This window comes from Opisthocomus hoazin, chromosome Z (genome assembly GCF_030867145.1).
Source record: "Opisthocomus hoazin isolate bOpiHoa1 chromosome Z, bOpiHoa1.hap1, whole genome shotgun sequence".
Taxonomy (NCBI): domain Eukaryota; kingdom Metazoa; phylum Chordata; class Aves; order Opisthocomiformes; family Opisthocomidae; genus Opisthocomus; species Opisthocomus hoazin.
The window spans coordinates 70,533,548-70,561,161 of NC_134454.1; the positions used below are offsets into that span (position 1 = coordinate 70,533,548).

Sequence of the window (27,614 nt, forward strand, 5' to 3'; positions counted from 1 at the left end):
GACTTCAGTAGATTATTATGTAATTCAGAAGCTGTTCAAAGTTGTCTTGATTTTTGTAAACCTTGAAGTTTATAGGACGAGAAAAAAGGAAGATGGTTTGAGATGCTGAAATGAATCTTAATAGGGCACTTTTACTTCTCTTTAGACTTACAAAAACCTAAATCATTAGGAAGCTACAGAATATTTTAGCTGTAAAGTTAGTCCTCAAGTACAAAACATTTTATCTTTCTGGTTAATTGACTGTGCTCTGTGTAATCAAATTATAATTTCTTCAATTTATTTTTTAGCCTTGGAGATATTGCTAGAATGAAATGATACGTTATCTGAATCTGTGTTCTAAATTGTAAAAATGCTGTTTCTTTGTTTTTTCTTACTTCTAGCCTATTCTCTGGTGACTGGTAGTAGTAATGGCCAGGAGGCTGCATCGCAGTAGCCTTAGTTACTGTTACACAGTTTCCTTCAATTTTTAGGTGGTTATTATTCTGCACGTATATCTTTCAAATGGCAGAAGCCAAGATCGTGTGCTCTCCATCTCACATGCAGACACATCAAGGCATTTATACCCATCTGTGATCTTATCTGTAGTCCTCTAGCTGTGCAGAGTACTGCTGGATGCCTCTGAACCGGTGGAGTGTAATGCAAACCCAGTGTTATGATCAAGTTTGTCCAAGGTTATGATCAAGACAACATTTAAATCAGTAGTGGTCAAATGTCATTATCAGCCTTTAGCTCCCAACTTAAAGTTCACAATTGCAGTAAACTTTGTATCTCATTGGACCCTTTGGTTCAAAACATCAGTGACAGAGTGGACATTGTAATAGCTGTGGTATTGTGGCTGACTTTGTCTCATGTTAGATTAAAATCCTGACAGCTGAAGATGGAACCGATCTGTTACTGCTCTGCTGGGCTAGAGTTATTTTTCCTCCCAGTAGCTGCTCTGTTTTGGGTTTAGTACCAGAAGAATGTTGTTAACACTGATGTTTTTAGTTGTTGCTAAGAAATCAAGAACTTTCAGTTTCTCATGTTCGGCTCATGCGCAGGGATGCAGGAACTGTGAGGGAGCACAGCCAGGCAGGCAGCCCGAGCTGCCCAAGGGAAATATTTCATGCCATAGATGCCATGTTCAGTCTCTAAATGAGGGTTGGCTGGGGGGCAGGAATCCTCTCTTTTCTGGGAGTTTCGACTATCTTCTCTTTTTCTGGGAGTTTGAACTTTTCCGGGAGTTCAGTCTCTTTTTCAGGAGCCTCATGAAATTCGCAAAATCCGTGAGTTCCGCATTCCACAATTGCTGCTTGGGGACTGGCTACGTAATTGGTCGTCAGGCAGTGAGGAGAAAATTGTGTTCTATACAATTTGTTTTGCATATTCATTATTATTATCACTAGTAGTATTTTCCTTTGTTGTTTTATTAAACTGTCTTTATCTCAACCCACAAGTTTTACCTTTTGTCTATTCTCCTCCCCATCCTGCTGAGGGGGAAGAGGAGGAGTGAACTGCCAGGCTAAACCACGACACTGCCTAGAGACAGTTGCTTACATTGGGTGCAAGTGCATTATTCTTTCTCTCTGATCTATGAAAAAAATAAAGAAAAAGCAAATGTAGACCTAGCCTTTATTTTTAAGAATGAATACCAACCCTAAGTATTTGGGCTACTGGTAAATATGGTTGGATGGAGCAAGAACAAAACACAGCACAAATACTTTCTACCACCTCATGGTGTTTGTTTGGTTCTTTTCTAGGTACCGTTTCAGTAGTGTACTTAGTTTTTTTGGTAACTGTAAAGGCTGCTCATCTGGGAATCCACTTAGAATACAACTGGTTTACAGAGAATGAATTTTTTGTACCAGGTAAGATAGTTTAAATGCAATAATAAAGCATATATATGATGGATTTAGGATTTTTTAAAGCAATTCATGAATGACCTTTTAACACCTCGGTGACATAAGTGAGGAAGTGCTGTCTGGTGTTGCATGTAGAGGCTCAGGAAAGATCCCTGGTGAGAAAGTGATGAGGAATCCCTTTCCCAGTGATGTTCTATAATTAGGGGATGGTATCAGCACTGTGGAGCAAAGGAGGAGTGCCTATCAGAGGTATCTCCAGCGTGTATCATGTAACAGGGAGCTTGCCATAGTTTCACCTATATTATAATGTTCTAGGTGCACCATTTGCAGATCATGCCTATGTCGATAGCAGTTACAAATGACAAACTGTAGACAGACTGCTAAAGGTGCTGTAAGTTCTCCACACACTGTCTTGCTTAAATGAAATAGCTCATTCACCATAATTGATGAGTACGATTTTCCTGTGCTTCCAAGTCTGTCTCAGGTTTTTGTCCATAATTTTAGCTCTTGTAAACACCTGCTAGCTCTCCAGTGTGTTTCTTTTATGTCTTGAATGTTGTTTTGGTGGCTGTTTGTTCTTTCCAGATTGGTGTTATGAATTACTGTGTGAGATGTCACAGTCATAAACAATGTTATTGCATGAATAGATAGTCTAAAGAGATCGGTTTCTTGTTTTAGAGGCTTGGAATGAGAGTTCTGGGTTTAGGTGTTCGTTGTTTTTTCACCATCCTTTACAACAGGCAAAGCTGTATGACCAGTTAGCTCCAAGGAGCTGTGTCCTGTACTGATGAATTGTATCACTCCTTCTGTTCTTAGAAACAAGAGTATTTTGTCCGTATTTAAAAGTTGCTTATTTACTTCAGGCAAAATTCAGAGATACGCAGCTTCTTAGGGTTTCTTTTGTGGGTTTGTGCATTTTTAGTTTCCCAGTCACAATAAGCACTATACTAGCAGTTTTACACATGGGTTGGAAGCTGTTGTTAGGTCAAGTAATGTAGAATTGAAGAAGAAAACAAGGATAACTTCAGATGTTAGGATGAGTTTTGAATTACGGTAGCAAGATGGAGATCAAAAAAAGAAACACGAGAGTTGTTCTGTGTTTCTAATAGAATCTAATCTAATTTGTGAAATCATGCTAAAGCACTGTGGCAACAAGAGTAACAACTCGATGAGTAAACTACAGATAGTAGTTGAGTAAAGTTACTGACATGAAATTAAACGGATTTAAGTTTGTTCACATCACAGTTGCAGTGGTCTTGCAGGTACTTATTCTTTGTCTTCTGCTACTCCCTTTGAGTTGATTCAGATCCCTGCTTGAATTGAAATTGAACTGGTACAATAATAAGCAGAATAAACAGCCTAGCTGGTGTACTCCATGTACATTTGGGACAGAGTTCTGCTCAAAACCCAGTATTGCCCTTCTCCACTTCCCAACCCCTAGCTAGCATTACATCTGTTTGTGCATTTTTCCGTAACTGCTGAAGGTCATTCCTTCCTCATCCCAGCCAGGCATTCAGACCCTACTTCAAGATCTGAATGACAAGAATCAAGTGAAAGGCTATGTAAAACAGTTTCTTCATCTGACTCATGTCATCAAGAAAAAAAAAATTATTGTCCTTTCTGGCTGAGTCTTCAAAGCCAGGCAGTTTTTGCAGAGTACAGCTGTGTGCAAGACCAAAGCAGATGCTTTAAGGATGAGCTGGATTGTCGTTGTAATTCCCTAAGAATCCTCATGACTACTGCAGCATAAGCACAGACTTGTAGATGGATGTAGATAGTTCTGAAACGGTGCTATCTATCATATCTATTTTCCTGCATCATTGTGTTAACTTTTAGGCAGAATTTTTGGACTAAGAAACTTCTTTTGTCTCCACTGTAAAAATTTGGATTTCAGAGCATTGGATGATTAGCATCTGTGTTAATGACCTAATTTATTTTGTATGGCGTTATGCTTAATGCTATAGGTAAGTAGAAGTGATGTTCAAGCATGTGCTGCTCAGTCAGTAGACAGACCACAATGTTTGGTGTTGCTCCAGTGCAAGCATGGAAACATGCGGTTTTAACCTGAACTTACCCAGCAGACAGTCTGCAAATGCTGACATGACCTTGTATCTACAGGCTCTTTCTGAGAGCGCAGGAGAAAATTTGCTCAAACTGTGGTTCATTAACAAACCCGTGTAAACTGGAAACCAGCCTAAGAAATTGGGGTTTAAGCATTTTGAGGTTCAAGTCCAAGATCTCCAAGATCTATTAAGCAGTCCTAGTGTAAAATGACTTACAGCATAACACGTGTGCCACGGGTCACTAAGAAGTGGAGCAGCCAGTAGTTTGCTTTATTTGGCAATGCCACTGGTACTGCTAGGAGATAGACAAAGCATGTAGCTAATGCCTATAAATCCAGCTACTGCTGATTCTTGTAGCGTTGGGGAAGTGCAGGGCTGAAAGAAATTCTGAATATGTCAGTTTGATTTTTATTATTGAGAATTAAGTGGTGGCTAGAAAGGAATCCCAGAAGTCTTGGGCTTGCGCTCTCAATTCTATCTGTAGTGCATCATGCTAGTAAGGTATTGAAGATACAATGAATCCAGCCATGGGGAAGGCATATTCTCTCAACCTGGATGAGCCCTGCATTAATTGCCTGGGGTGTGTTTACCTTGCTGATTTCATAGCACTTTAGAGAAATGTGGTTTAAATATGTTTGCATGGAGCTCTCTGTGGTTTGATCTGTAAGGGTTTGTGAGCTTCTGATGGGTCTTTTGCTGTATTGCTGGGTGCTTTCCAGAAGCTGAGCTAGCTCAGGGATCTCTAGTTGCTGTTACAACTCTAAAGAGTACATATATCCTTACATAATACAAACAAAGATGATGCTTTAATGGTTTACACATTGGTAAATTCCTGGACCAGTTGCGGCACTTCCAGAAGCACAATCTTGTGAACATAATCCTTCAACATTAAAAGAAGGAGGGCAATGCTATTCCCATGGAGACAAAAAAAGAAGTAAATTTTTCAATAGATGCTCTAACGTGTGTGATAAAATATGAAGTTGCTCTGCCTTTCTTTGTGCCCTGGTTAGTAAACAGAACCTCTTAAACATCTACAGATGTCATTTTTCCTCTGGTAGCATAAGTGACTTGTTAACAACAGAAGATGCTTATGGTGCAAATAATTCCTTCCCCCTGTCTCCCTGTTCAGGAAGCAATAGATACACAGCCTCACTGCAGTCAATTCCTGTCTCAAAAATGCTTTTCAGTAAAATTGTTGAGAAGCAGAAAAGCTTGTATGTATTAAGCTTAGGTTAACCTAATAATCTTTGATGCTTGGGGTCTCTCAAGAAACTGCTGGTGAGTGTTGTATAATAACCACAGTCTTCATGCATTTTGTACTTCCTGATTAAATAGCTGCGTTGGCTATGATCAAAGATAAGATAGATTGTCCCATTTCAACGTGGAGGTTTGTGTTTCTGCCAGTAAGCTCCACAGCACTGTATGTTCTCTGCATTTTGGCATTGTTTGTTTCAAAGAAGTAAGTTATTAACACTTTTTTCCTTCCTGTAGAGTTTAGAATTCTGTTCCCGCAGCTCACAGGGGTTCTGACACTTGCCTTCTTCATCCACAATTGTGTCATCACACTTCTTCAAAATAACAGGAATCAAGAAAACAACGTAAGTAATTTCACCAGACTCTGCTAGTTTGTGTCTGGATTGCCAGGCAAGAGTGATTCCCCCCCCCCCCCCCCGCCCCGTGTCTGCTTATCCTGAAATCGATCCAGGGACTGTAATAGCTTCAGAAAATGGGATTTTTGGGGATCTGACTCTTGGGAGCTGATAAGAAACCAGTTGTACATACTTTTCACTGTCTACCAGCGAGTAACAGATGCATTACACATTTATTCAAGTGAAAGGCTTGAGGAGCATTCCATACTTATTTGTGGTCAGGCTGGTATTAAATGGCCAAATTACATGTGAGATGCAGTGTTGTAAGACTCTAGAAAAACTGACCGATTTTGGAATGAAAAACGCTGGAGAATATTGGGCACAGGACTGGTTTTAGCAGAGTCCTGAACAATAATTTTAGGGTCTAGATAATATATTTTCTCAGAGTTACTCCAGTAGTTTTGTGTCACAATCCAAGTCAAGCTTCTTAGGGAAACCTGACTCTTGTTCAGGAATTCCTCAAAAGCTGAAGCCTGGATTAGGAACCTTTGTGATATGTAGACTAGTCCTTGACCCTTGATAAAGCTATGTGCTGCTCATCAAAATGGAGTGGCATTCTTGCATAGTATTTTCCCATTATAAGATACAAAGTGGAGTAAATGTGATACAGTTGGAGTCCTAGAGTATGTTTTTGCTGTAATTATTTTGATTAGATAATTTTTTCCTCCCTACTTTCTAGGATTCTTGTCCAGCTTCATTAAAGTCTTAGCTGTAAAGGTAACTAGAATAACGTACAGAGATTTTTAAATATAACCTGTGTGGAAAAACTGGTACAGAATCATGGAATCCCAGAATGGTTGAGGTTGGAAGGGACTTGTAGATGTCATCTTGTCCAGCTCCCCTGCTCAAGCAAGGCCACTTAGAACCGGTTGCCGACACAAGACCTCAGATAAAATATATATGATTTGATTATTCAGAGGTGAAGTGCAGATTGTGTGCCAATACAGTGAGATGACCTTTTGCTTTAGTAATCTGCATAGTTACTTTTTTGTCCCGGTGAGCCAAGGCCAGCTTGTGAGTGACCACCTCTGCAAAGGAGTCATGAATTCTCCTCCAGGAAAGCTTCTTGGGGTTTATGGGCATTTCTGAAAATATTTTAACAACTCAAGAGGGCATTAGTGGAGCTCTGGAGAAAGAAAACTAAGTCAGTTTCTTCTCAGTTTTTGTCACAAAAATCGTACAGTTTGGAAAAGGGCAAGGTTTCTCTTTCTCTGTCACTGTGGCTTTCAAGTTCTGAAGGCATGGTTGCTCCAGCAATCGGCTCTGTATGCAGAGGAGGCCTAATGCCTCGTGCCGCCTTCAAGACTTTTCCTGTGGCTTTTCCCCCTCCTTTTACATTGGAGCAAACAATCAGCTGCAAGTGCAGCACCTGGAATCTTCTCCAGCTTGCTTCTCCTGTGTTAAGAACAGAAAAACTGCTGCATGTATTTGAATCAGCTTTTCTGAATGCCCTCCCTGGAGCTTAAGTTGAATTTCCAAGTCAGCCCTAGCATGGATCCCAAGCCCTCAACAAGACTTTCATATTCCAGAAGAGTGTTCAAAATCAAGGAAAGAGCACCTTTAAGTATGGCAAGGAAAGGTCTGTAGTTGGAAACAGAGTCTGTCCATAGTTCTTGTAGGAGTTTTATTTGGCTAGATATTTCCTTCCCTGTTTGTAGCTGTACAGGAGCCTTTCACCTAGGACTCAAAAGTGCTTTGCAAATGTTAATGAAGCACTGATGCTTTCGAAGAGCTAACTGTTTTGTGATTATTTCACTAAGCTGCTGGACTAAATGGGAGATTTACATATGTATAGGGGTCTCAACTTCTGTCATAAGTCACTTTGTTGAGGGTATTTTTTCCTATGAATTTACAGCAACAAGATGCTTTCTTATGTCAGTATCTCGTGGGGATTCGAATGAAGACTCCACTGTTTTGTGGATCGATCTCTTAACATCGCTTTCATCAGAGTTCTGTGACGAGGCACAGAACTTGTCAATCTGGAAAAGTACTGGTTTGGTTTTGAACAAAACTTGCTGAAACTAGCGGTCATAAGAACAACTCTTTGAGGAGGTGGAAAAAAGTAAGAGAAACAATAATAGTCCTTTTATGGAGACAGAAATCCAAAACAATAGCAGCTTCCATTCTGGTCACAGGCATGTATCACTGCCTGAAGCTAAAACACACACTCTGGGAGGATTCCTCTGGCTGCTATTCCAGTACAGCAGTGTGGGTGTGAGAAGAGCAGTGTGCTGGAGTAAGCCAAATGTCAGCAGCACAGCCTGGAGAAGTCTTGGGAGCAGTGTTCTTACCCTGCAGTTCAAAGTTAAGCTCCCTGTTTCCATCTCCCACTCCTAACCCCGTGTGTTTATCAGTGTGAGTTTTTGAGCACTTCACAATCAACTGGCCTGGAAACTGATTGCATAGAAAACTAACCCAGCCACAGAAAGGTGTTTTGGTGGTTGTTTTTTTTTAATATTGATGTCTGTGATCTGGTTCCCTGAGCAACTGTACAGATGCTGCACAAGTCCAGAGCATGATCTGATCTACAGGCACAAATATGCTAGTGCTGTCTAACAGTTGTTTGTGGACCTGCCTGGGGGAGAGCCTTGGCGTGGGGAGATGTTTTTTGTCCAGCTGGTAGCTGCAGAAGGCATGAAGCTGTGAATGGTATCACTTGCCCTTGGTGCTTGAACACGTGAAATCTGTTTTTATGATGCGGATCAGAGTCCTGCTGAGATATCACAAAGACAGCACCTCTCCTTTGAGAAGTGACCAATCTGAAATAAAGTGATTAAAAGGTACTTCTAATGTGATAATAATTACTAAGCACTGATACAAATTTCTCCATTCAAGAAGCAACTCTACAAACTAGCCTTTACTGTGGTTCTGAGGAAAAAATAAACTGTTTTCTCCATGGCGTGCAACAGGGAAAACAAGGCCTGAAAGTTGCCTGTTCGTTTCAGCGTCACATAGGAAATATCTTCAGAGCCACAGAGCCCTCACTGTGCTGCCTTCAGTCCTGTGCCGCAGGTCCAGCCTGCAGCTGAGTACTAGTCTATCAGTGTGGTACAGTGTCTGTCCTTTCAGTGGTTTTTTTTGTTAGCTCCACCTGATTTATCAGACTCATCCTTTTGTTAGGAGGCTGATTTCTGCCTTCATGCTGCTGCTGCTGCCAGCCTCCATCACCGAATTTTCTGTTCTTCCAGAGGCACTTTTAAAACTTTGTTCTGTGCTCTGACCAGAAAAGCTGCTGGTCAGCAGTAACTGCAGCTAACACATGTTCTCCAAGTTCTATCTCAATATTTGTCTGTTAGTTCAGGTGTACCTGACAAGGGCTTGGCAGGTGACAAACTGTGATCCTTACGGACTGTGACCTGCATGCTATCTTTGATGCTTCCTTTCTGCTCTGATCCCCCAAATACTTCCTCCTTTCAACCATTTTCTTCTACATTTGAATCTTAGACTATAAACTCTAGGCGTGAGGACTGCTCTATTCTTTATGCTTAGGCAGCTTCCACCACAGTGATGTCCATCCTGAATATAAACGTCTTAATATAAATTTTAAAACAGACAAATGCCATTATTGCTCTGTTACTTAAAATTAATCCTTTTATCTGTCTCCATGTGTCCTTTGGTTTTATCTGGAATTATGCTGTCTAAACAGTATTTATGGTCAAGGTCTTTAAGGAGTGAACCTAGGTCTCCTGAAGAGTAATGAAAAGTAATCAAAAAAGTTCCTGTTACATACACAAAAACACACTCTTATACAAAGATTCAGAAGCAGATGTTTGCAAGTGAGTTGACAGATGTTTGAGAAAAAATAAATTTAGGGTTTTGAGTTGCTTTTATTTCTTTTCTTGTTGCTTATGGAAATCAAAATCTGGGTATTCTTTGTATGGTGACAGCACCTGAAGACAAGGGTCTTTTGTGTTACGTGCTATAAAAATACATTATCAAAATTGTCTCAGCACTTGGTTTCAGTACAGATTAAAGTGTACATTCTTAAGAACTGTAGGAACATGTGCAATTAATTGCACACCATCTCTCTGCCCTTAATCGAGTGTAGTCCAAAGGAAGCAGTAAGAATTTTGTTTCAGATTGCTTGCCCTCACAACTGCAAGTACTCATCACAGCAAAAATAGTTTTACAGTTGGTCGTAGAGCTTATATGTAGACTGAGCGCAAATAACAGCTGCAACTTAATATGCTGTCTTTATGCATGAGGAATACACCTGAAGTATCAAATTTAAAGCAAGTGAAAACAGGTTTTGTCACATGGTGTGCTTCAAGAAGGTCTTGGGTGCTTTTTGAAAAATTGTCTGAGTCCTGTCTTCAGGTAATGAGAGTCCCTGTTGCTCTGCCAAACCACCTTGCCCTGATCAGTCTCTGACTCCTGCAGTTAATGGAAGTTACTTATAAATACCTATAAGAAATCTGGATGCTCAGATTTAGTATTCCTAAAATCACTTTTTAGGACTGGCACGGGTGCTTTTTAATATGTGGCTGTTAGGTGAAAACCTGTACAGCTCCTCATGTTACTGAGGAGAAATTCTGGGAATAATTTAAAGAAAATGCTGTTGCTCAATCTCTGATGGAGGTTGATAGTGCTTACTCAGTGGCCAGTGTGAGGAGAGTGAAGGCCATAGAAGCATCTTCCAGCTGCATGTAACTGGTCAGCAGGAGGAAGAGGGTGCAGCTGCTGGGGCCATGAGAGCCACCCTGGGGTGCACGTTAACAGCGTCTTGTTGTCTGATGAGAAATATCATTGGCCTCTTGGAGACTGATGGGGAAAAGACATCAATCTTCAACCTTAAAAGCACTGGCAAAATGAGCAGGAGATTTCAGTTCCCTCACTAAAAACTGCCTTCCTTCTGAGCTTTTCTTGAAACTCATAATCTAGCATTTTATGCTTTCCTCAGGGACCACCTTGCCCTCAGAAGACCCCAGAAAGGTATAGGATATGCTTCTGTTGTCAAGGAGGTAGTATGAAGAAATGGTTAGGGAAACATTTCCATGCACAGATGTGAGAAAGCTTTGCCCATGCTCATTGAGCTGGCTGGAGGCCGTAATTATGATCCTGGTCTGGAAGTCATATAGTCCTAATAGCTTGGTGCTGTGCCTGAGCTTCTAAGACTTGCTTCTCAGTCTCAGGACAATAGGGTCATGTATTGAAGCATTACTAGTATTCCTTTAAGAAGCTGATTATTAGCAGCGACTGAACAAATGGTTTGCTCTAAGGTAGTGAGTGTTTTGTAGTGTAGCATAAGCTTATACAGAATATAGCTGGTTACTAACGAAAACCAAATGGTCTCCCACTTTATTTCTAAAAAAAACATTGTTATAGAAGAATAACCCACTAAGTACATTGCTGTGAGGTCACAGTAGATTTGCTGCTTATTTTCCAATACTAAATGTTGGTGAAAAACTTTTAATTATTTTTGTGTAGTTGACAGTCTTTTTATATATTAGATACTTTATAAGTTTAGTCAAAATTTTCAGAAGGGAACATTGAAGTTAAGGTCTAAATCCATGTTTAAGTATATGTAATACAGTTAAATATTAATTTTTGACCCTAGCTTCAGCACTCTCTGCTAAAAATCTTCAACTATTATTTAGTGCACTTACTTGGGGTATTTATAGAAATTCAGTAATAAAGCAGGCAGGCAATTATAGATGAAAGGGTCATTAAGAAATACAGTGCTAAAGCTAAAGGTATAATATACCTCTGTGCCTACCTACGTCTTTCTGTTTTATTTGTAGTTTGTTTGTATTTTTTTGTTTAATGGTGTATTGGGTACGTCTTTTATTATCACACCATTCATACAGAAACCTGACGTATTATTTTCTGATTTGGAGCCAGTGTGTGTGGATCATCCTCTAAGGTTTCAAAGCAGCTTCTTAAAGAATATCCTTTACATTATATGTGCAGTTGGGTAGGCTGATGTCTCTAATTGCAAGGTTTTAGTCCTGATGAGATTTAACATCATTGATGGGCTTTCTGTCTTCAACAGCTGTCTCTTTGTCCCAAGGCTCTTAATTGGAATAGGTGAATGTAAGAAAGTAGAGGGGATTTCTTGTTTGTTTGTTTTGATAACTAGTGTGTATTTGTGTATCCAGCAATAACGTGCTACATCTATTGGCTTATCTGTTTCTTGGTGCCTTTCTGTGTGTAGATAGATACATGATACTTGTCTGGCTCCACGCTGGGGTATCTTCTTTCAGCTTGCTGATCTGATATAGCACCAGATTTGAACTCCCCATTCAAGTAATAGAAAGTAAAAATAAAAATGTAAAAGTAATAGTAATCAATATGAAACAGTAAGAAGTATAAAACTAACAGTAATAAATGCAATAGAAATCTTCTCATGAGGTTTTTTTTTTCCCCTGTTTTGGTGTGTCAGTGCTGGCCAAAATAAGATTTGTTTTTCCTCAGGTGAGAGACCTCTCTATAGCGTACTTCCTGGTGGGATTAACATACCTGTATGTCGGAGTGATAATTTTTGCATCTTTTCCTTCTCCACCACTATCCAAAGAATGTATTGAACAGGTGAGATGTTTTATTGCAGTGTATATTCATCCTTGAGCTTTTAATAAATGTGTATGAAAAAAAGAACTGCTACTGCTTCTTGCTTCATGACTTACCCTGGCAGACACATCTGTCCTTGACTCTGGTCAGCTGGCTAATGCCTCATGGGCACTACCACAAGCAGATGAGTAATGTTTGTGTTATTTATATTCATGTCTGGTTGTCAGTAGTTCTGTAAAAAATAAACAATTAATAAATACTCTGTGAAAGTGATGAAGAAGGGACCAAAATGAACAAGTTAACAGTTGAGGCTTAAATTTCTTTAGCTGCTTTAATCCTGAAAAGTATTATGTTTCTGTTTAGTTATGTGTGCAGTGACCAGCCCCACTCTTTGGGACTGGTTTCAGGTACTCCAGAAAAAGAAACATAATGCGAATGCAAGCTTCGTTAGATAGGATTCCTTGCTGCAGGTAGGTTTGGACTCTGAACACTATGGTGAGCCTTGCCAGTAGACTTCTTCAGATAATAGCACCACATGAAACACACCCTGTGAAGGCTGTTAAATTCTTACCTGCTTGTAGGCAGGGCTGATTCTCTCACCCTAAATTACTTCAAAGATAGGAGGTATCAACTGGTGATCCATTTTGTGCCAGGTATTCATGTCTCTTGCATAGTACTTAGCAATAAAGAAGCATTTAAAGGCTTCCTCTACCTGTAGTTTAACCATGAAATGATTTTTTTGAACCAATTGAAATAACTTCATGGGGTGAAATTCACAGTGAAGTAATAAGTAACAAGTGGTTTTCTTCCCCTTTATTTTCTGTAGTTATCCGAAGTATTTACAAGCTTGATACTTAATGTACTCACGGACCTATGATACTTCATGTGCTTATGAACCATGATTCTTAACTCTTATGCTACTTTTTCAGATGTTCCTACTTGTAGTATATGACCCCTTCCTCATTTGTATATGATCCAGTTATGCTGATTAAATAACTATTTTTAGTATCTAGATATGGTATGCTAGGTAATAGGACAATATGGATCCATCTGCCTAAAAAATCAGGTGGCCCTTCCACAGCCTGGATTATTTGAGGATGTTCAGAAGATTGGAAAATAATTCTTTAATGCTAACATGAAAGCTGACATCAGCCCTGTAATATTCAAAAATCAGTTGGTATTTGGTGGCAAGGGAATTGTAGAAGAGGGAGAGGGTATTTCATGTTACGGAGTTTATTTAGCAATTGTAGTTGCTTGGCTTTTATCCCTTTCTTGTACACAGCTATTAAAAATCAGCAGATACATGTAACCAATCCACCATTGATAAATGTAACATTATTCCTATGTTTAGAATTTTCTAGATAACTTTCCCAGCGATGACATCATGTCATTTGTTGCAAGAATATTCCTGCTGTTCCAGATGATGACTGTATACCCACTGTTGGGCTATCTGGCACGAGTTCAGCTGTTAAGACAATTTTTTGGAAATGCTTACCCAAGGTAAGAAGTCTACACCTTGGCAAGAGCTTGGCACAGTTTGGTTAACTGGCCTTCTGTTGTCAGAAATTTGGCTGAGCTTTCAGGGATTTCCTTTGCTGCATTAGGTACATTTCAAAAGCTAATTTCACAGTGTTTACAGGGTCAGGGGGTGAATAGGCATGCAAAATAAACTCTTGTCTGCACATCAGGACGGCTACAGCTTGGCAGAGCAGAAGGCAGGGGAGGGTAGGGAGGTCTGTCTCTTGGTTTTGCTTTTCATTTTGTCAGTAAACAGAGGGATTTTGTCAACACAGTTCCTTTGTGTTATGCATTTGTATGGCAAAAAAAAAGTTGTGGAAAAGTTTGTTGGAAAAAAATTTTGTTCAGTCCAGAAACATTTCATCAAGTAGTCTTTAAGCTGTGAAGGACGTACACTCTGGATATTAACCTTTCAGGGTGCTATATGTGTTTTGATTGTACGTAATTAGTAATCATTCGTGTGTTTTTAAACAGTGCTAATAGCTAAGTGAGTGGTTAGCTGCATTATCTAGGCTGCTACTATGCTTATGAAAATAGCTTTTCACATGCTAATTTCAGAGATGAGCCCCACCCCTGCATTTCTACACTGTCTGAAGTGCAGGGAAGAGCTGATCCAGATTTCAATTTTAGTTTTATTTTTTTAAAATAAAACCAAAGACGTGTATATTTGGAGTATTGTCTCAATTTGTCACAGCTGAGAAGCTGGCATTTATCTCCAGGTTTCTTATTTTATATTGTGAATTACTGTTGACGGAGGAAAGGAAAAAAATATCCCAGGAAGAAATGTGTGTTTCCTCTGTGGCGTCAACAGTAGCATACAGGTCTGGGAAGACATTGTTCCAAGTTTCGGGTTTCTTCTGGCTACTAAAATAGGTATGAGAAGGTCTAGAAGTATGATGCCTAAAATTAGGCAGTGAAATAAGTGCCTGCTTTTTTTGATGCTAAATTGTACACAGTTCAGGGTTGAGATTTTTAGGAACTGCTGCAAGTTAGTGTTGGAAACAAGGCCATATTTATGTGCTGAACATGGATTTCACAGTCACTGGGAAATAGCCATGTCCTTTATATTATGTGGATGTGCCTCTTCCTATCTCCTCCCTCCAGTTACTCCCTGACCAGAATGGTTTTCATTTCCCTCGTGCCCTCTCCTAGAACCTACAGCTTCATACCAGTCTCTTCTCAGGTTAATTCCAGCTTGCTGTTTTAAGTCTTCGTGGTATGACGAATGTGATGATGCAAGGACTTGCTGGGTTCTTGTCTCCAGGATGTCGTGTGGGTAGCTTCACTCGCTTTTTGTGGTTGCTTATGTGGGGGGTTTTTTTGGTTTGGTTTGTTTTTTTGTTAAGCCTCTGTATAGGGAGGTATTTAAAGTTTCCGAGAAGTCAAAAATGGTTTCTAGGAAGCCACTTAAATTGCTCCAAACTACAGTGATAAGGTAGTACATGCTGGCTGGCTGGCTGTGTCTTGGTCTCTGGAATCCCAGGTATCTCAAATATAGCACAAAAATCACTCAGCTAACCAAGCTGCAGCTTCTGTGCATTTCCAACCAGCAAGGTCAGCTTTTAGTTTTTCTGTGTGATGGGAGCTAACTGAAGGCTGGTAGAAAGCACGAGGACCTGTCTCTGGGAGGATGGGAAAGATGCACTACCTGGTTGTGAAATATGTATTTTGATGACTAGTTCTCACCCGTAGCTAAAGTTGACAATGGTCCTTTAGTAGCACTGTGCCTATATCACCTTTCTAGAAAGAATTTCAGTGTTCTGGGTTTTTCACAGAGCTGCTTTTGTGTGGAAACATTTTGCAAATCCGAAGTATCTCTGACTGACATAAACTTATGTCTCGCTGGGGAGCCTGTTGATCCACCCCGAAGAGCCTATCTGGAAATACTAAGTCCCGTGATTTTTGTGTAGGAAAATGAGCACTTTGAGTGCTCATTTATGCTAGTGTATATTTGGCTTCTTTTATCAAAATCTTCAAAGCCAGGGCTAATGCTTCTCAGGCAGTAAGAAGACTGACCTGCGGAGACTCAAACTTCAGCTGTTACGTGTGTGCATAAGGTGTATGTATGCAGGTGAATATTCCCAGTCACTTGACTGGAGAAAATTTGTATGTAAATAACAAACCAAAAGGATGAAGCAGCAGAAAAAGAGCAGAGCAGAAAGTGGGGTTTTGTGCTGTGAAGAGAAGCTGAGAGAGTTGGGGCTGTTCAGCTTGGAGAAGAGAAGGCACCAGGGAGACCTTACTGCTGCCTTCCCGTACTTAAACGGGGCTTATGAGAAAGATGGGGACCGGCTTTTTAGCAGGGGCTGTTGTGACAGGATGAGGGGTAATGGTTTTAAACTAAAAGAGGGTGGATTTAGACTAGATATAAGGAAGAATTTTTTTACACTGAGGGTGGTAAAATGCTGGAACAAGTTGCCCAGAGAGGTAGTGGAGGCCCCATGCATGGAAACATTCCAGGTCAGGTTGGACAGGGCTCTGAGCAACCTGATCTGGTGAAGATGTCCCTGCTCATTGCAGCGGGTTTGGACTAGATGGCCTTTAAAGGTCCCTTCCAACCCAACTATTCTATGATTCTAGGAATTAAAAAACAAACTCCTCAGTTTAACATTTTGTACTTTTGTGGCTGATTCTGTACGTTGACATGATTTTTCTATCTTTTCCTGTTTGTATTTTCGGCTAGTGGAAGTGAGGTTTAGGGGTGTACACTGTTGGTATATCCATCCATCTGTTTATACAGCACATTGGGTAGTATGCTGAATTCATATTGATTGTGCATTTGAGGATCTCTGGCAACCTAGCCTCCTTTAACCCTGTAATTCAATGTGTTAAATCACGTGTATTTCCCTAGGTGCATCCTTCTTATATGAAATTTCCTTTGCAGCTGAGAGAATGTTATAAATTTACCTTCCCGCTATAATTGTCCGATTATTTATTTTTCTAATATTTAAAAAAAAAACACCTCCTCCTTTGGTCCAAGTCCCCATTAGAAATTTTCCTATCTTCGTTTTTAAGCCCTGGGTTGCTCCATATGGATGTGCTGTAGGTTTCACGTGAACTGGAAGCTCCCTAATATTAAAAGCCAGGGTTCTTCGTATGGGCAGTTGGTTGCAGACGTGGATACCTGCTGCGGCTACAGATGGAGTTAAGGGGTAGCCATTAAGTTCTTAGTTGGAGCACTTGGAATTCTGGATGGATGCATCTTAAAGCTGGCTGTTGGTTGGATGGCTTGATCACACACATGCTGACAGGGCTGCCAGAAAATTTTTATTTCCTAGCAGTGACTGTATTGCTCAGGTCAGTTGGATTCTTTGCTTTAACTCCTTTTTCTTTACAATTTATCTGTCACTGGATATAATGAAGCACCAACGTAATAGTTTGCTGTTTTGTAGTTCTTAGTCTTGACAAATTGTATAATCCAATGCAGTTTCTACCAAAAGCAACATCTTGTTTCATATCCTGGCTTTTGCTGGTAGGCCATGGATTATAACTGGAATATAATGAGGAACCCTTTACTCAGCTTCAGGGGAGCTTTTCATGTCTGAAGACTGGTCCCCATGTCTTCTGTCCCAGGCTTTTTAGATACTTTGCAGTGCAATTTTGCTACTAAAGGTGCTTTGCTGTGCTTAGCCATGGCATATCATGCTAACCTGTAGTCTAGTGTCATGAAGCAGCTCATCGTCTCCAAATTTGAAAGCTTAAGCAGACAATACATAACTTTTCTTCTCCCAGGTTTCACATCATTTGAACAGTTGCAGCTTGCTTGTCTGAAGCATAGAGGGAATGAGTAGCATCCTGTGTCCTCTAACAGTCAGGAGCAGAGCAGAAGCCCCCTCTGCTTCTAAGAAGGGCGATTCTCCTTCCTCTTGCGTACCAGTATCAGCCACCTGTGTCTCTGCCCATCTTAAAAACAAATATGTGGGTAGACATGCTGGACACAGCAGTCTTCTGGCAGGCATCATCACAAAGCTGTCAGCCTTGCTGTGCTTCCTACAAAAGATTTAGAGACAAGAGAAGGCACCCTGATTCCTTCTTTCATTTAGTTTCGAAAGTGTGCTAGTGTACAGACTACAACATAGAAAGTGACGTGTTGGGATGAAACCCAAGGAGCTGTTCATTCTCTTCTTCTCTCGCTGGTGTTGTAAAGGAAGGCCAAAATGTTGTGTATTGGGAAATTAATTTCCTTTCTAAAGGGAAATATGTTTGCAGTGGTGTTATTTAACGGGTGACTTAGGGCCAGAGGCATGTTGTTTATCTGCTGTTTCTTACGTGATTCTGGATCTTCTTATATGTGCAGAAAGCTAGTTTTTATTATTCTTACTGGCTCTTGGCTACAGTGGTCTTTTGTGACAGTGAATTCCTTTGATTCATTATACGCCACACGTAAAATCCTTTGTACAGTCATCTGATCAGTTTTTAAAACTTTTTTAACATCTTCCGTGTTCCGAGAGATTAAAGAAGCTGATTGACAGAAATCACTTGGCTTGCCTTGAAGATTGTCCTCCGTTTACTCCGTGGTAGCCCAGCAGGCCTGCCAGTTCTCCCAGAGATGCGTGTCTTCTGGTGCAATGAAGGACATCTCTGCTGTTTGCATGCACATTTAGTTATCTGCTCTTCACCTAGCTTCTGTCTTCCTTCTTAACTGCTGTGATTCACAATCTTTTGACCGATGTCAGTTGAGCGAGATTTCCAGGAAGAAAATGCATTTTTAGATACAGTAACCTTTCAAGAATCCTTACTTAAATGATCCTGTTTTGATTTTTTTCTTGCTTTCCTATTTCCCTTGTTGTGTGTGTTCACCCTGTGACTCTGTGCTGAGTCCAGCACTTCAAATCTCCTCAGGTCAGGAAATTAAAAATTAGTTTCTTTCTTTAAATATCCCCTGCCCTAGGGTTTGGTTTCACAGTTTTCGATATGATTCTTGCTTTGAGGATGCTGAAGTTAGTTAGATATATGTGGTCACTGTCGTTCAGTGGCTGAACTGTAAATACCACTTCCACAGTAGAGAACTTGGTACAGGAAGTCCTCTAATGATCTTCTGGCATACCACGTTGTTTCTGGACTCTGACAGTCTGAAAGGTTAGCTTTCCAGTGGGGAAAAAAGCAAGACTTAGGGGGAAGCTTAATTTTTTGTTTGTTTGTTTGTTTTGTTTTTCCTCTTCTCTACTATTGTTTTTGTGGATTGTGTGATTTTTTGCAGGTGTGCAGTGATTCCCTCTATAGAAGAGAGCTAGGGTCTTCACCTGCCTAGCCAAGAATACTGAGACTGAGAACAGACTGTAAAAGACTGGGTGCCATGTGCTGCGCTTGGATTGCCATGGGTGTGATTCTTCCCTGAAACACAGCCTCCCCAAGGCAATCCAGCCTGTGCCTCAGAGCACCAGCCCTAACCAGGCTGCCCAGGTGGACAGTCCAGCCTTGGCACTGGCCACCCAACTCTGCTGCCGTTGACCACGAGGAAGCAAGTTACACTGCTTAGAAAACAGCTGTGTGCCAGCAGGGTGGTTAGGTAAGAAGGGGCCAGATCCTTTCTAATCTTTAACATCATCTAAATACTTTTCTTCCTGTAGTAGTAATAAGCAGAGGTGGTATGGTTATGCAACCCACCACCTCCCCCCCGCCCAAATACTGCTTTTCTGACTGCCTGTTTGCAATGTGTGGTGACCATTAATTGTACCATGAGCCAGCAAGGAGCTTCTAGTGGAGTTCAGGTGGAAGATAAAAGTCCATGGAACGTGGAAAGATGGACAGGCCACTTGGGCAGAGTACAGGAATGTTGTCAAAGCATGCAGGGATGCAATGAGGAAGGCTAAGGTCCACCTGGAATTGAATCTGGCAAGGGATGTCAAAGACAACAAGAAGGGCTTCTTCAGCTACATCAGCAGCAAAAGGAAGGCTAGGGACAATGTGGGGCCGCTGCTGAATGAGGCGGGTGTCCTGGTGATGGAGAATGCAGAGAAGGCAGAGCTACTGAATGCCTTCTTTGCTTCAGTCTTCAGTGCTGAGGCCAGCCCTCAGGAATCCCAGGCCCTGGAGGTAAGAGAGGAAGCCTGCAGAAAGGATGACCTTCCCTTAGTCAAGGAGGACTGTGTGAGAGATCAGTTAAGCAAATTGGATACCCACAAATCCATGGGCCCCGATGGACTGCACCCACGAGTGCTGAGGGAGCTGGCAGATGTCATTGCTGAGCCATTCTCCATCATCTTTGACAGGTTCTGGAGGACAGGAGAGGTGCCCAAGGTCTGGAGGAAAGCCAATGTCACTCCAGTCTTCAAAAAGGGCAAGAAGGAGGACCCAGGGAACTACAGACTGGTCAGCCTCACCTCCATCCCGGGAAAGGTGATGGAGCAGCTTATCCTGGAGGTCATCATCAAGCAAGTGGAGGAAAAGAAGGTTATCAGGAGTAGTCAACATGGCTTCACCAAGGGGAAGTCATGCCTGACCAATCTGATAGCTTTCTACGATGACATGACTGGCTGGGTAGATGAGGGGAGACCAGTGGATGTTGTCTACGTCAACTTCAGCAAGGCTTTCAACACTGTCTCCCATAACATCCTCCTAGGGAAGCTCAGGAAGTGTGGGCTGGATGAGTGGTCGGTGAGGTGGATTGAGAACTGGCTGAATGGCAGAACTCAGAGGGTTGTCATCAGCGGCGCTGAGTCTAGTTGGAGGCCAGTAACTAGTGGTGTCCCCCAAGGGTCAGTACTGGGCCCAGCCTTGTTTAACTTCTTCATCAGCGGCCTGGATGAAGAGTTAAGAGTGTACCCTCAGCAAGTTTGCTGATGACACAGAACTGGGAGGAGCTGCTGATACACCGGCAGGATGTGCTGCCATTCAGCGTGACCTGGACAGGCTGGAAAGTTGGGCAGAGAGGAACCTGATGAGGTTCAACAAAGGCAAGTGCAGGGTCCTGCACCTGGGGAGGAACAACCCCATGCACCAGTACAGGCTTGAGGCAGACCTGCTGGGGAGCAGCTCTGTGGAGAGGGACCTGGATATCCTGGTGGGCGACAGGTTGACCATGAGCCAGCAGTGTGCCCTTGTTGCCAAGAAGGCAAATGGGATCCTGGGGTGCATTAAGAAGAGTGTGGCCAGCAGGTGGAGGGAGGTTCTCCTCCCCCTCTACTCTGCCCTAGTGAGGTCCCATCTGGTTTATTGTGTCCAGTTCTGGGCTCCCCAGTTCAAGAAAGATGAGGAACTACTGGAGACAGTCCAGCGGAGGGCTATGAGGATGATGGGGGGACTGGAGCATCGTGAGGAAGAACTTCATTACTTTGAGGGTGACGGAGCACCGGAACAGGCTGCCCAGCAAGGTTGTGGAGTCTCCTTCTCTGGAAATATTCAAGACCCGCCTGGACAAGGTCCTGTGCAGCCTGCTGTAGGTGACCATGCTTCAGCAGGGGCGTTGGGCTGGATGACCCACAGAGGTCCCTTCCAACCCCAACCATTCTGTGATTCTGTAAAAATGAGCAGTTTAGAACTTGTTAAAATGTCACAGGCTATGAGAAATGCTTGTTGTCCCTTTTGGAGCACGTGTGCATGAAACTTACAGTTTTGGGAAAGATTCAAGTAATACAGCTACTAGTAGCCCTAGATACCAGATTCTTCTTTATTCAGAAGGATAGGTTTCTTTCTAAATGAGAATGCCTTTCTCTGCATTAAGAGTGAGGCTTTTTTCTGTCTTCCAGCCGAGATGAACTATGAATGCCTGCCTAGGTAAAAGAAAGGGGTTGCAGGTTAAATACCTGTTATCCAACAACATGGTTACCACTCCAGCTGTTTCAAAAAGGTAGAAAAAGGAGCAAGGATGTTCCAGGGGACAAATACACTTTGGCACTGAAATGGATTTAAGTCCTTTTCAGTCGTCTTGATTCTGGTATTGTTCTTGAGGATCCTGCTTAATTGTAACAAAACTGCAAAGCACTAGTCTGCAAGCACTGAATTGTTTTGGGGGCTCCAGCATTTGGAGACCATTGTTTTCAGTTGAGCCAAAACACATCCCTGACCACCAACCAGTTATTTTTTCCTAGATCAAGAAATTGAAGAATGTGTCATTTCACACCAGACACGCAGACGCACCGCTTTGCTTTTGAAGTTATAAGAAGCTAGAATTAATGTTTTGAAAAGCAACAACTTTGAATTACAAAATCAATTCTTCTGTTACAAGTCATGTCAGAATGAAATACTTCAGATTTTTTCAGATTTTCTGCTAAATGTTCTGAGCTGACCCAGATTTGCAAAATGTTTTTGAGTTACTAAACCTGCACTTTTTTTAATTCCTCTTGCTAAACAATTAATCTCAGCAAAAAAAGAATGGAAGAAGTGCTGTCATTTTCTGTGTTCATAAACTTTTGGCTTCAATTGTGCTATCTGATGGTAAGGTTTGCAATCGGCCATATGCTTAGGGAGAGAAGAAGTAATTTTTAAGTGCAAACACTTTTTTTGTGAACAATTTAGTTAATTGGCTTTCCTTTGCAATATTAGAGAAGCAGTAAACATTTGGTTGTTCTTTCCATAATAAGTCTGATTCTTGGGATTTTATTTTTTGTTCTTGGGCTTTAACCAGGTTTATATCCAATTATGTTTTTGTTAAAGTTTCAGCTGCTGTATTCCCACTGCTCTCTTCAGTCTCTGAGGTACGCATCTTGTACCACTGTTAAAATATCACATACAAAATTAAAGATATTATTTCTGTCTTTTTGAAATAGTCCATATATTAAATTATTGCCTTGTGTTTAGATTACCTCCATTCCCCTAAACTTTAATGAGACTGCTCTATGTCTCTAATCTTTCTTCCTAACTTGGAAACTGGCAGCCATTGGAAAACTTGGAAACTTTCAGCTATGGAAGTGGTCACTTTTAAAAAGCTTGTTAGTTAGCAACATCCTTCCTAATACAGATACTTTCTGTACTTAAGAAAAAGCTAGTATTGGCTTACAGATTTTGTTTATTTTAAGAAATCAAATCCTGCAGAAGAGTAAACAAAACCTGTAAGTGTGCATATGTTTCCTCTGTGTGGATTCTTTTTTACCTTCATAGAAACAGCTGTGTGACCAAAATACCACAGTTTTTTATTACATTTCCTGACTTCACCTTAGGTTAAAATATGCCAACATTTCATATTCTCTAAAGAAAAGTGATACTCTCCTGAGTCTCAGCTCTGTGCATAACTGCACTGTGTTTGTCTGATGTGTTAAAAGCTGCCTTTGCAGAACAGAAAATCTCCATTTTTTTCATCCTTAATGCAAAAAGGAAAGCAACAGGAAATGATTTGTAAAAATGAATTCAACAAGAATTTCCAGCATAAACAGTACGCAGGTCAAATACTAAATGATGACCCAACATTCTAAAGGTTTCTTCTCTATCAAAATGCATTAGAGTTGAAGTTTTAAGGTGTTGTTTCCTCGCTAGTGTTCTTTGCAATGTTTTCCACTCGATGCATCTTTTCCGTTCTTCTGGTTTCCACTAGTTCACTTTGAGCAATTCAAATCATTCTCTGAACAAGCTAATACTTTCTTGTGGGAATGAAGTTATACAGTATTGTTTCTCTGGTATTTGACTATCCATCTGAAATACTTGAGTGCTGAATACCGCCTATGGTGTTTTTCAGAAGAACTGCCAGATCGCACATACTTACTCCTTAAGATTATTTTGAGTCAAAACACTAGATATTTAGAGTTTGGCAGTCTGAATATTCAGTAGATGTTACGTTTGCTGTGAAATTGATTAGCTTTGATAGAATGAGTCGTGCAAAAGGAAACACCATCCATGTACCAGTTAAATCTTAGTGTAAATGAGGGAGAATGGTGGTATTTTCTAATAAATGCAGCATAGATTTTAATGCTCTTTCCTCACTTTCCTGTAGCATTTTCCATGTGCTCGTCCTGAACATAGCAATTGTAGGAGCTGGAGTAGCAATGGCAAGATTTTATCCCAATATAGGAGGTATCATAAGGTGAGTGTTGCTTGCACAGTGAACTTGCCTGTGGTGTTGCTCTGTGTTTGCCTCTTGATGTTGAAAAGAAACAGTATAAGCGCAGGTAATTCTGTTTTTATATTTTGTGAGGCTTACACCTTTTTAAGTTTTATATAAAGATTTTGAAGTAGTATAAACAGTCAGCTCTTTTAAAGTTCTGACAAGCAACTATTTGTAACTGTGCCTCTGTACCAGAGGTGATTGGAATGATTCTCCAAGTTTTATTAGAGCTATATCTGAGGAGCTTGTAACTACGCACATGCAAGAATGTGGTGTCAGTAGGAAAGTTGCTCAGTTATTGTATGGCTTCTCGTAAGTTTTTGTTTTGTGGTAAGACCATTTGAAGCTGTTTTGAAAGTCTGTAATAAAACTCCAAGAAAGCAAAGGGAAAAGTGACATAGAAGTTGTACCATTAATTTTACCATGTTAAATTAATTTACCATGTTAATAAACCTCTAGGATTTCCATAATTCAGAAAGATTAGAGGAAATAATCTAATGAGTTTTATTTTCTACGTTTGACACCACCATATTTGTAATCACTGTCATTCATTCCTAGTTTGCATCTTTCCTACGGCAACCAGGAGAGGGAGGTGTTTAAAAATATAGAAATCTGCAATTATAAAACCAGAATGACAGACTTGGGTCTGACTGGAGTAGCAAAATAACTTACTTTTGCTCAGTGGCTGATCTTTGAGGTTTTTTCCATTTCCTTTTCTTTCTCCCTCTCCTTTTAGTGAAAATTTTTGTATTCCAGTAATAGAGATGGTTGAGTTATTAATTCCAAATAAATATCATGGAATACATTTCTTTGTTTGCAGACTGATCCTGACCTCTGCTAATGTGTTCGTACTGTGCATAGTCACCAAACTTTTTGAACAGTGAACTTCCAGCTGATGAACTGCCTATGTACCATCTAACTTAGATATTTTGCTGTTTTGGTGTTGGAGATGGTTACTCTGTATTATGATGTTTCCTGTGTCTTAAAGGAATTGTCAAATATTTGAAATAAAACACGTTGTTAGTTAATAATTCACATAGGTTAGTAGGTGGAAACTCACAGTAGGGGAAAATTATTAGAAGGTTTTGTAAGCAAGGGAGTGGTTACAAAAAAGAACAGTTAAATGTTTCACTTGCTGTGGTTGATCGTGTTACCAGGAGGGCATGTTGATCTTTTCAGGTCTGAAGAATTATTTGCTAGGAGCTCATTAAATAAATTACAATAGAAGTTGTCTATTCAGGAGCATTTCTATGCTTACATGCTTTAACATGTGTCCTCAGATGGCTGGGGTGCACTAAGATTTGCAGTTCTGACAGTAAAGGATGCCTAACGAAGGATATACCGTCCACATTTTTCTGTTGCATGTTGACACATTTCCCCAAAGAAGGCAGAAACATCAAGTCAAAGATAGGGAGTCAGTCTCCAGAAGCATCTGGGAATATGACTGAAATGTCAGATGTATGTCAGAGCACAGGTACAGGGGAGCCAGGGGGCTGACCAGCACAAGAAGGGGATAATTAAATGCCAGTGAAGGAGGTGAAGGACAGCAAGGAACAGAAATTGATGTTTAGCCTGCAGGTAGTCATTGTTCAGCCAGACTGGTTTGAGGGGGGAAAGAGGACAACAAGAAATAAGAGTTAACACAAAGCGTTCTTTTTTTCTTTTCTTTTTTCCCTCTCTCCCACTTTCCTCAGATACTCTGGAGCAACATGTGGTCTGGCCTTTGTATTCGTGTATCCGTCCCTCATCTACGTGATCTCACTGCATCGTGCTGGGCAGCTGACGTGGCCAGCATTGATCATTCACATCTTTATAATCCTCCTTGGACTGGCTAATCTGATTGCACAATTCCTATTGTGAAAAATCCCCCTTCTCACTGTGGCTGTCACAAGTGGTACTGTGACATTTGGCAACAGTCTTGAGCAACACTGTCACGCATGGGAACGAACAATCCTCAATATGATCTCCTTGAGAAAAGCTGCACCTTGGAAACAAAACACATCTTTTGGGTGCTTGACAGGAAGCCTGTCTTGCTCCTCTAAAACGCGATTTTGTGAGAAGTGAAATGGTTCAGATTTGAGTGAGGTAGTTCTCCTGTTTTTGTTGAATGTGCATCAAAGATTAATGAAGCTCAAATATTTTAATTTTTTATAGCACACTTCTCAAAATACACAGCTTTCAGCCTCAGGCAGTAGAACTGGAGATATTTCTCCTTCTCTGGAGATATTCAAGACCTGCCTGGACAAGGTCCTGTGCAGCCTGCTGTAGGTGACCCTGTTTCAGCAGCGGGGTTGGACTAGATGATCCACAGAGGTCCCTTCCAACCCCTAACACTCTGTGATTCTGTGAACTCCTCTTTCCTCCAGAGGAATTGTCCTTACCTTTATTAACAAACGTGCTTTCACAGTATTGTTCAGTGACTGTTTGAAATGCTCTTTCTTTGCAGTTATTTTCCTGTTTTGTTTGGAAAATGAAGAAATTATTGTCTTTCCTTTTTTTTAGCTTAATTTATAATCATTTAGGTCAAAATGCACTCTTAATTTTGAATATGCTATTAAATTGTTTTGGCGATATTTTTCCTCTAGGAAATTCCAGCTAAGAGAAACAATAAACTCATGTCTCAGTGTTTTATTCAGAACCAATATGTACACAAGTTATTTGTCATCTTACAATGAAAAAAAGTCAGGAGGGTAAAAAAAATTAGAACAAGACAATTAAAATTAGAATTCCAGGCTTGACCTCACTTCAACTGTGTTAACTGGGCTGTTACATGCTGTGAAGTTGTCTTGTCAGGAGTTGCATGTGGTATTATGGATGCATGTTGGACACAGTGTTCATCACAGGCTTGCTGCCTCCCTTGTGTAGGGTCTTGCTCCAGTGGTCTCTCACTGTGTTTTTCCACTACATTACTCTAGACATTTTGGACGTGAGCAGATAGACAAAGCTAGCACTCTTCAGAATTGTGCACTAAATCAAATAATGTAAGTTTTAGATAATTCCTAACAGAAGCCAGAAGAATCTGGGAAGGGTTTTATTGAGGTTTATTTTTTAACTGCTTGTTTACTGACTAAGAGGGTGTACATGCATAAGCACACAGACACCATTCTTCACCTACCATCTGTGAGTCTGAGTCTTAATCCAAAACATGCAATAATTAAGTTGTCAGACACTAGTAGAGTGTCATCGTTTGTGGCTGGAGAGAGAGTAAAAACTGCTCTTTGTCCAGAATTTCAGTGTATTAAAATAATCAACAAATATAGAATAACTGAAAGAGGACTCTTAAGCAAAGCTAAATTTCAAAATAAATAAAAAAGGAAAAAAGATGGAGTGATGTAATATTTGTGAAGGAGTTGAGCTGGGAAATAATTACATTGCAGGGTAAGAATTCGTATTTTCATCAGAAAGAAATGAAAAGCGTAACCTAGATAATTACCGTGCTTCTCTGGGAATTTGTATAAATCTCTGCATTTGAGTTAGGCTCCTGAAACTGTGTAAAGGACACTGATTTTCATAAATGTCCTTTGCTTTGTATGAAATACAAGATCATACTGGTTTGCAATATTATCTGCAGAGCAGAATAATTGTTTTAGATTATCTGTTTTTGTCTTGTGAAACTTTTTGTGGCTTTGAATGGGAATTGGAGAATACGTCCATCATCTGTTCCGTATTAGAGAGCATTTGCCCCATCCTGGTCATTTTCCCTGTGTATACTCTTACCTTCCACTGATTGGTTTCCTTATTTACTAGGGCATATCTGTCCACCCTTTTCACTGCTGTCAGTATTGCAGTGCTGACACCATTAGCACTGGCCAACACATCTGCTTTTTAGGGACTGGGTCTAATCTTTCCCATAAAATACTTCCTTGAATGTCTAGGTAGTCATCACTGCATGTAATGTGATGTCTGCATTCCCTCAACATTCTCAGCAGTGCATTTCACGATTAAACCCGATAACCTGATTTTTTTTTTAATTTTCTAACAAACTTCCTCTTATTTCCAACAGTTTTTACAAATTTACCGTTCCACAATTGTAGTATGTTGCTAAACCCTCCACAGTTAC

At 40.6% G+C, this 27,614-nt stretch overlaps 1 protein-coding gene across 5 annotated transcripts in view; it reads left to right on the forward strand.

The window, feature by feature from the left end:
- The window catches only part of SLC38A9 (solute carrier family 38 member 9), a 52,910-nt gene extending 25,983 nt beyond the window's left edge, over positions 1-26,927 (forward strand). For 4 of the 5 annotated variants that reach the window (XM_075411586.1, XM_075411588.1, XM_075411587.1 and 1 more), the window contains 6 exons: positions 1,740-1,847; positions 5,396-5,502; positions 11,968-12,081; positions 13,412-13,560; positions 23,444-23,533; positions 25,249-26,927. In XM_075411586.1, coding sequence (XP_075267701.1) covers positions 1,740-1,847; positions 5,396-5,502; positions 11,968-12,081; positions 13,412-13,560; positions 23,444-23,533; positions 25,249-25,414 — 734 coding nt within the window. In that variant the 3' untranslated portion in view covers positions 25,415-26,927. Of the gene's footprint in view, positions 1-1,739; positions 1,848-5,395; positions 5,503-11,967; positions 12,082-13,411; positions 13,561-18,778; positions 18,857-23,443; positions 23,534-25,248 lie in introns of those variants that run through there. The other variant, XM_075411589.1, reaches the window with a different exon arrangement.
- Positions 26,928-27,614: the final 687 nt, after the last annotated feature.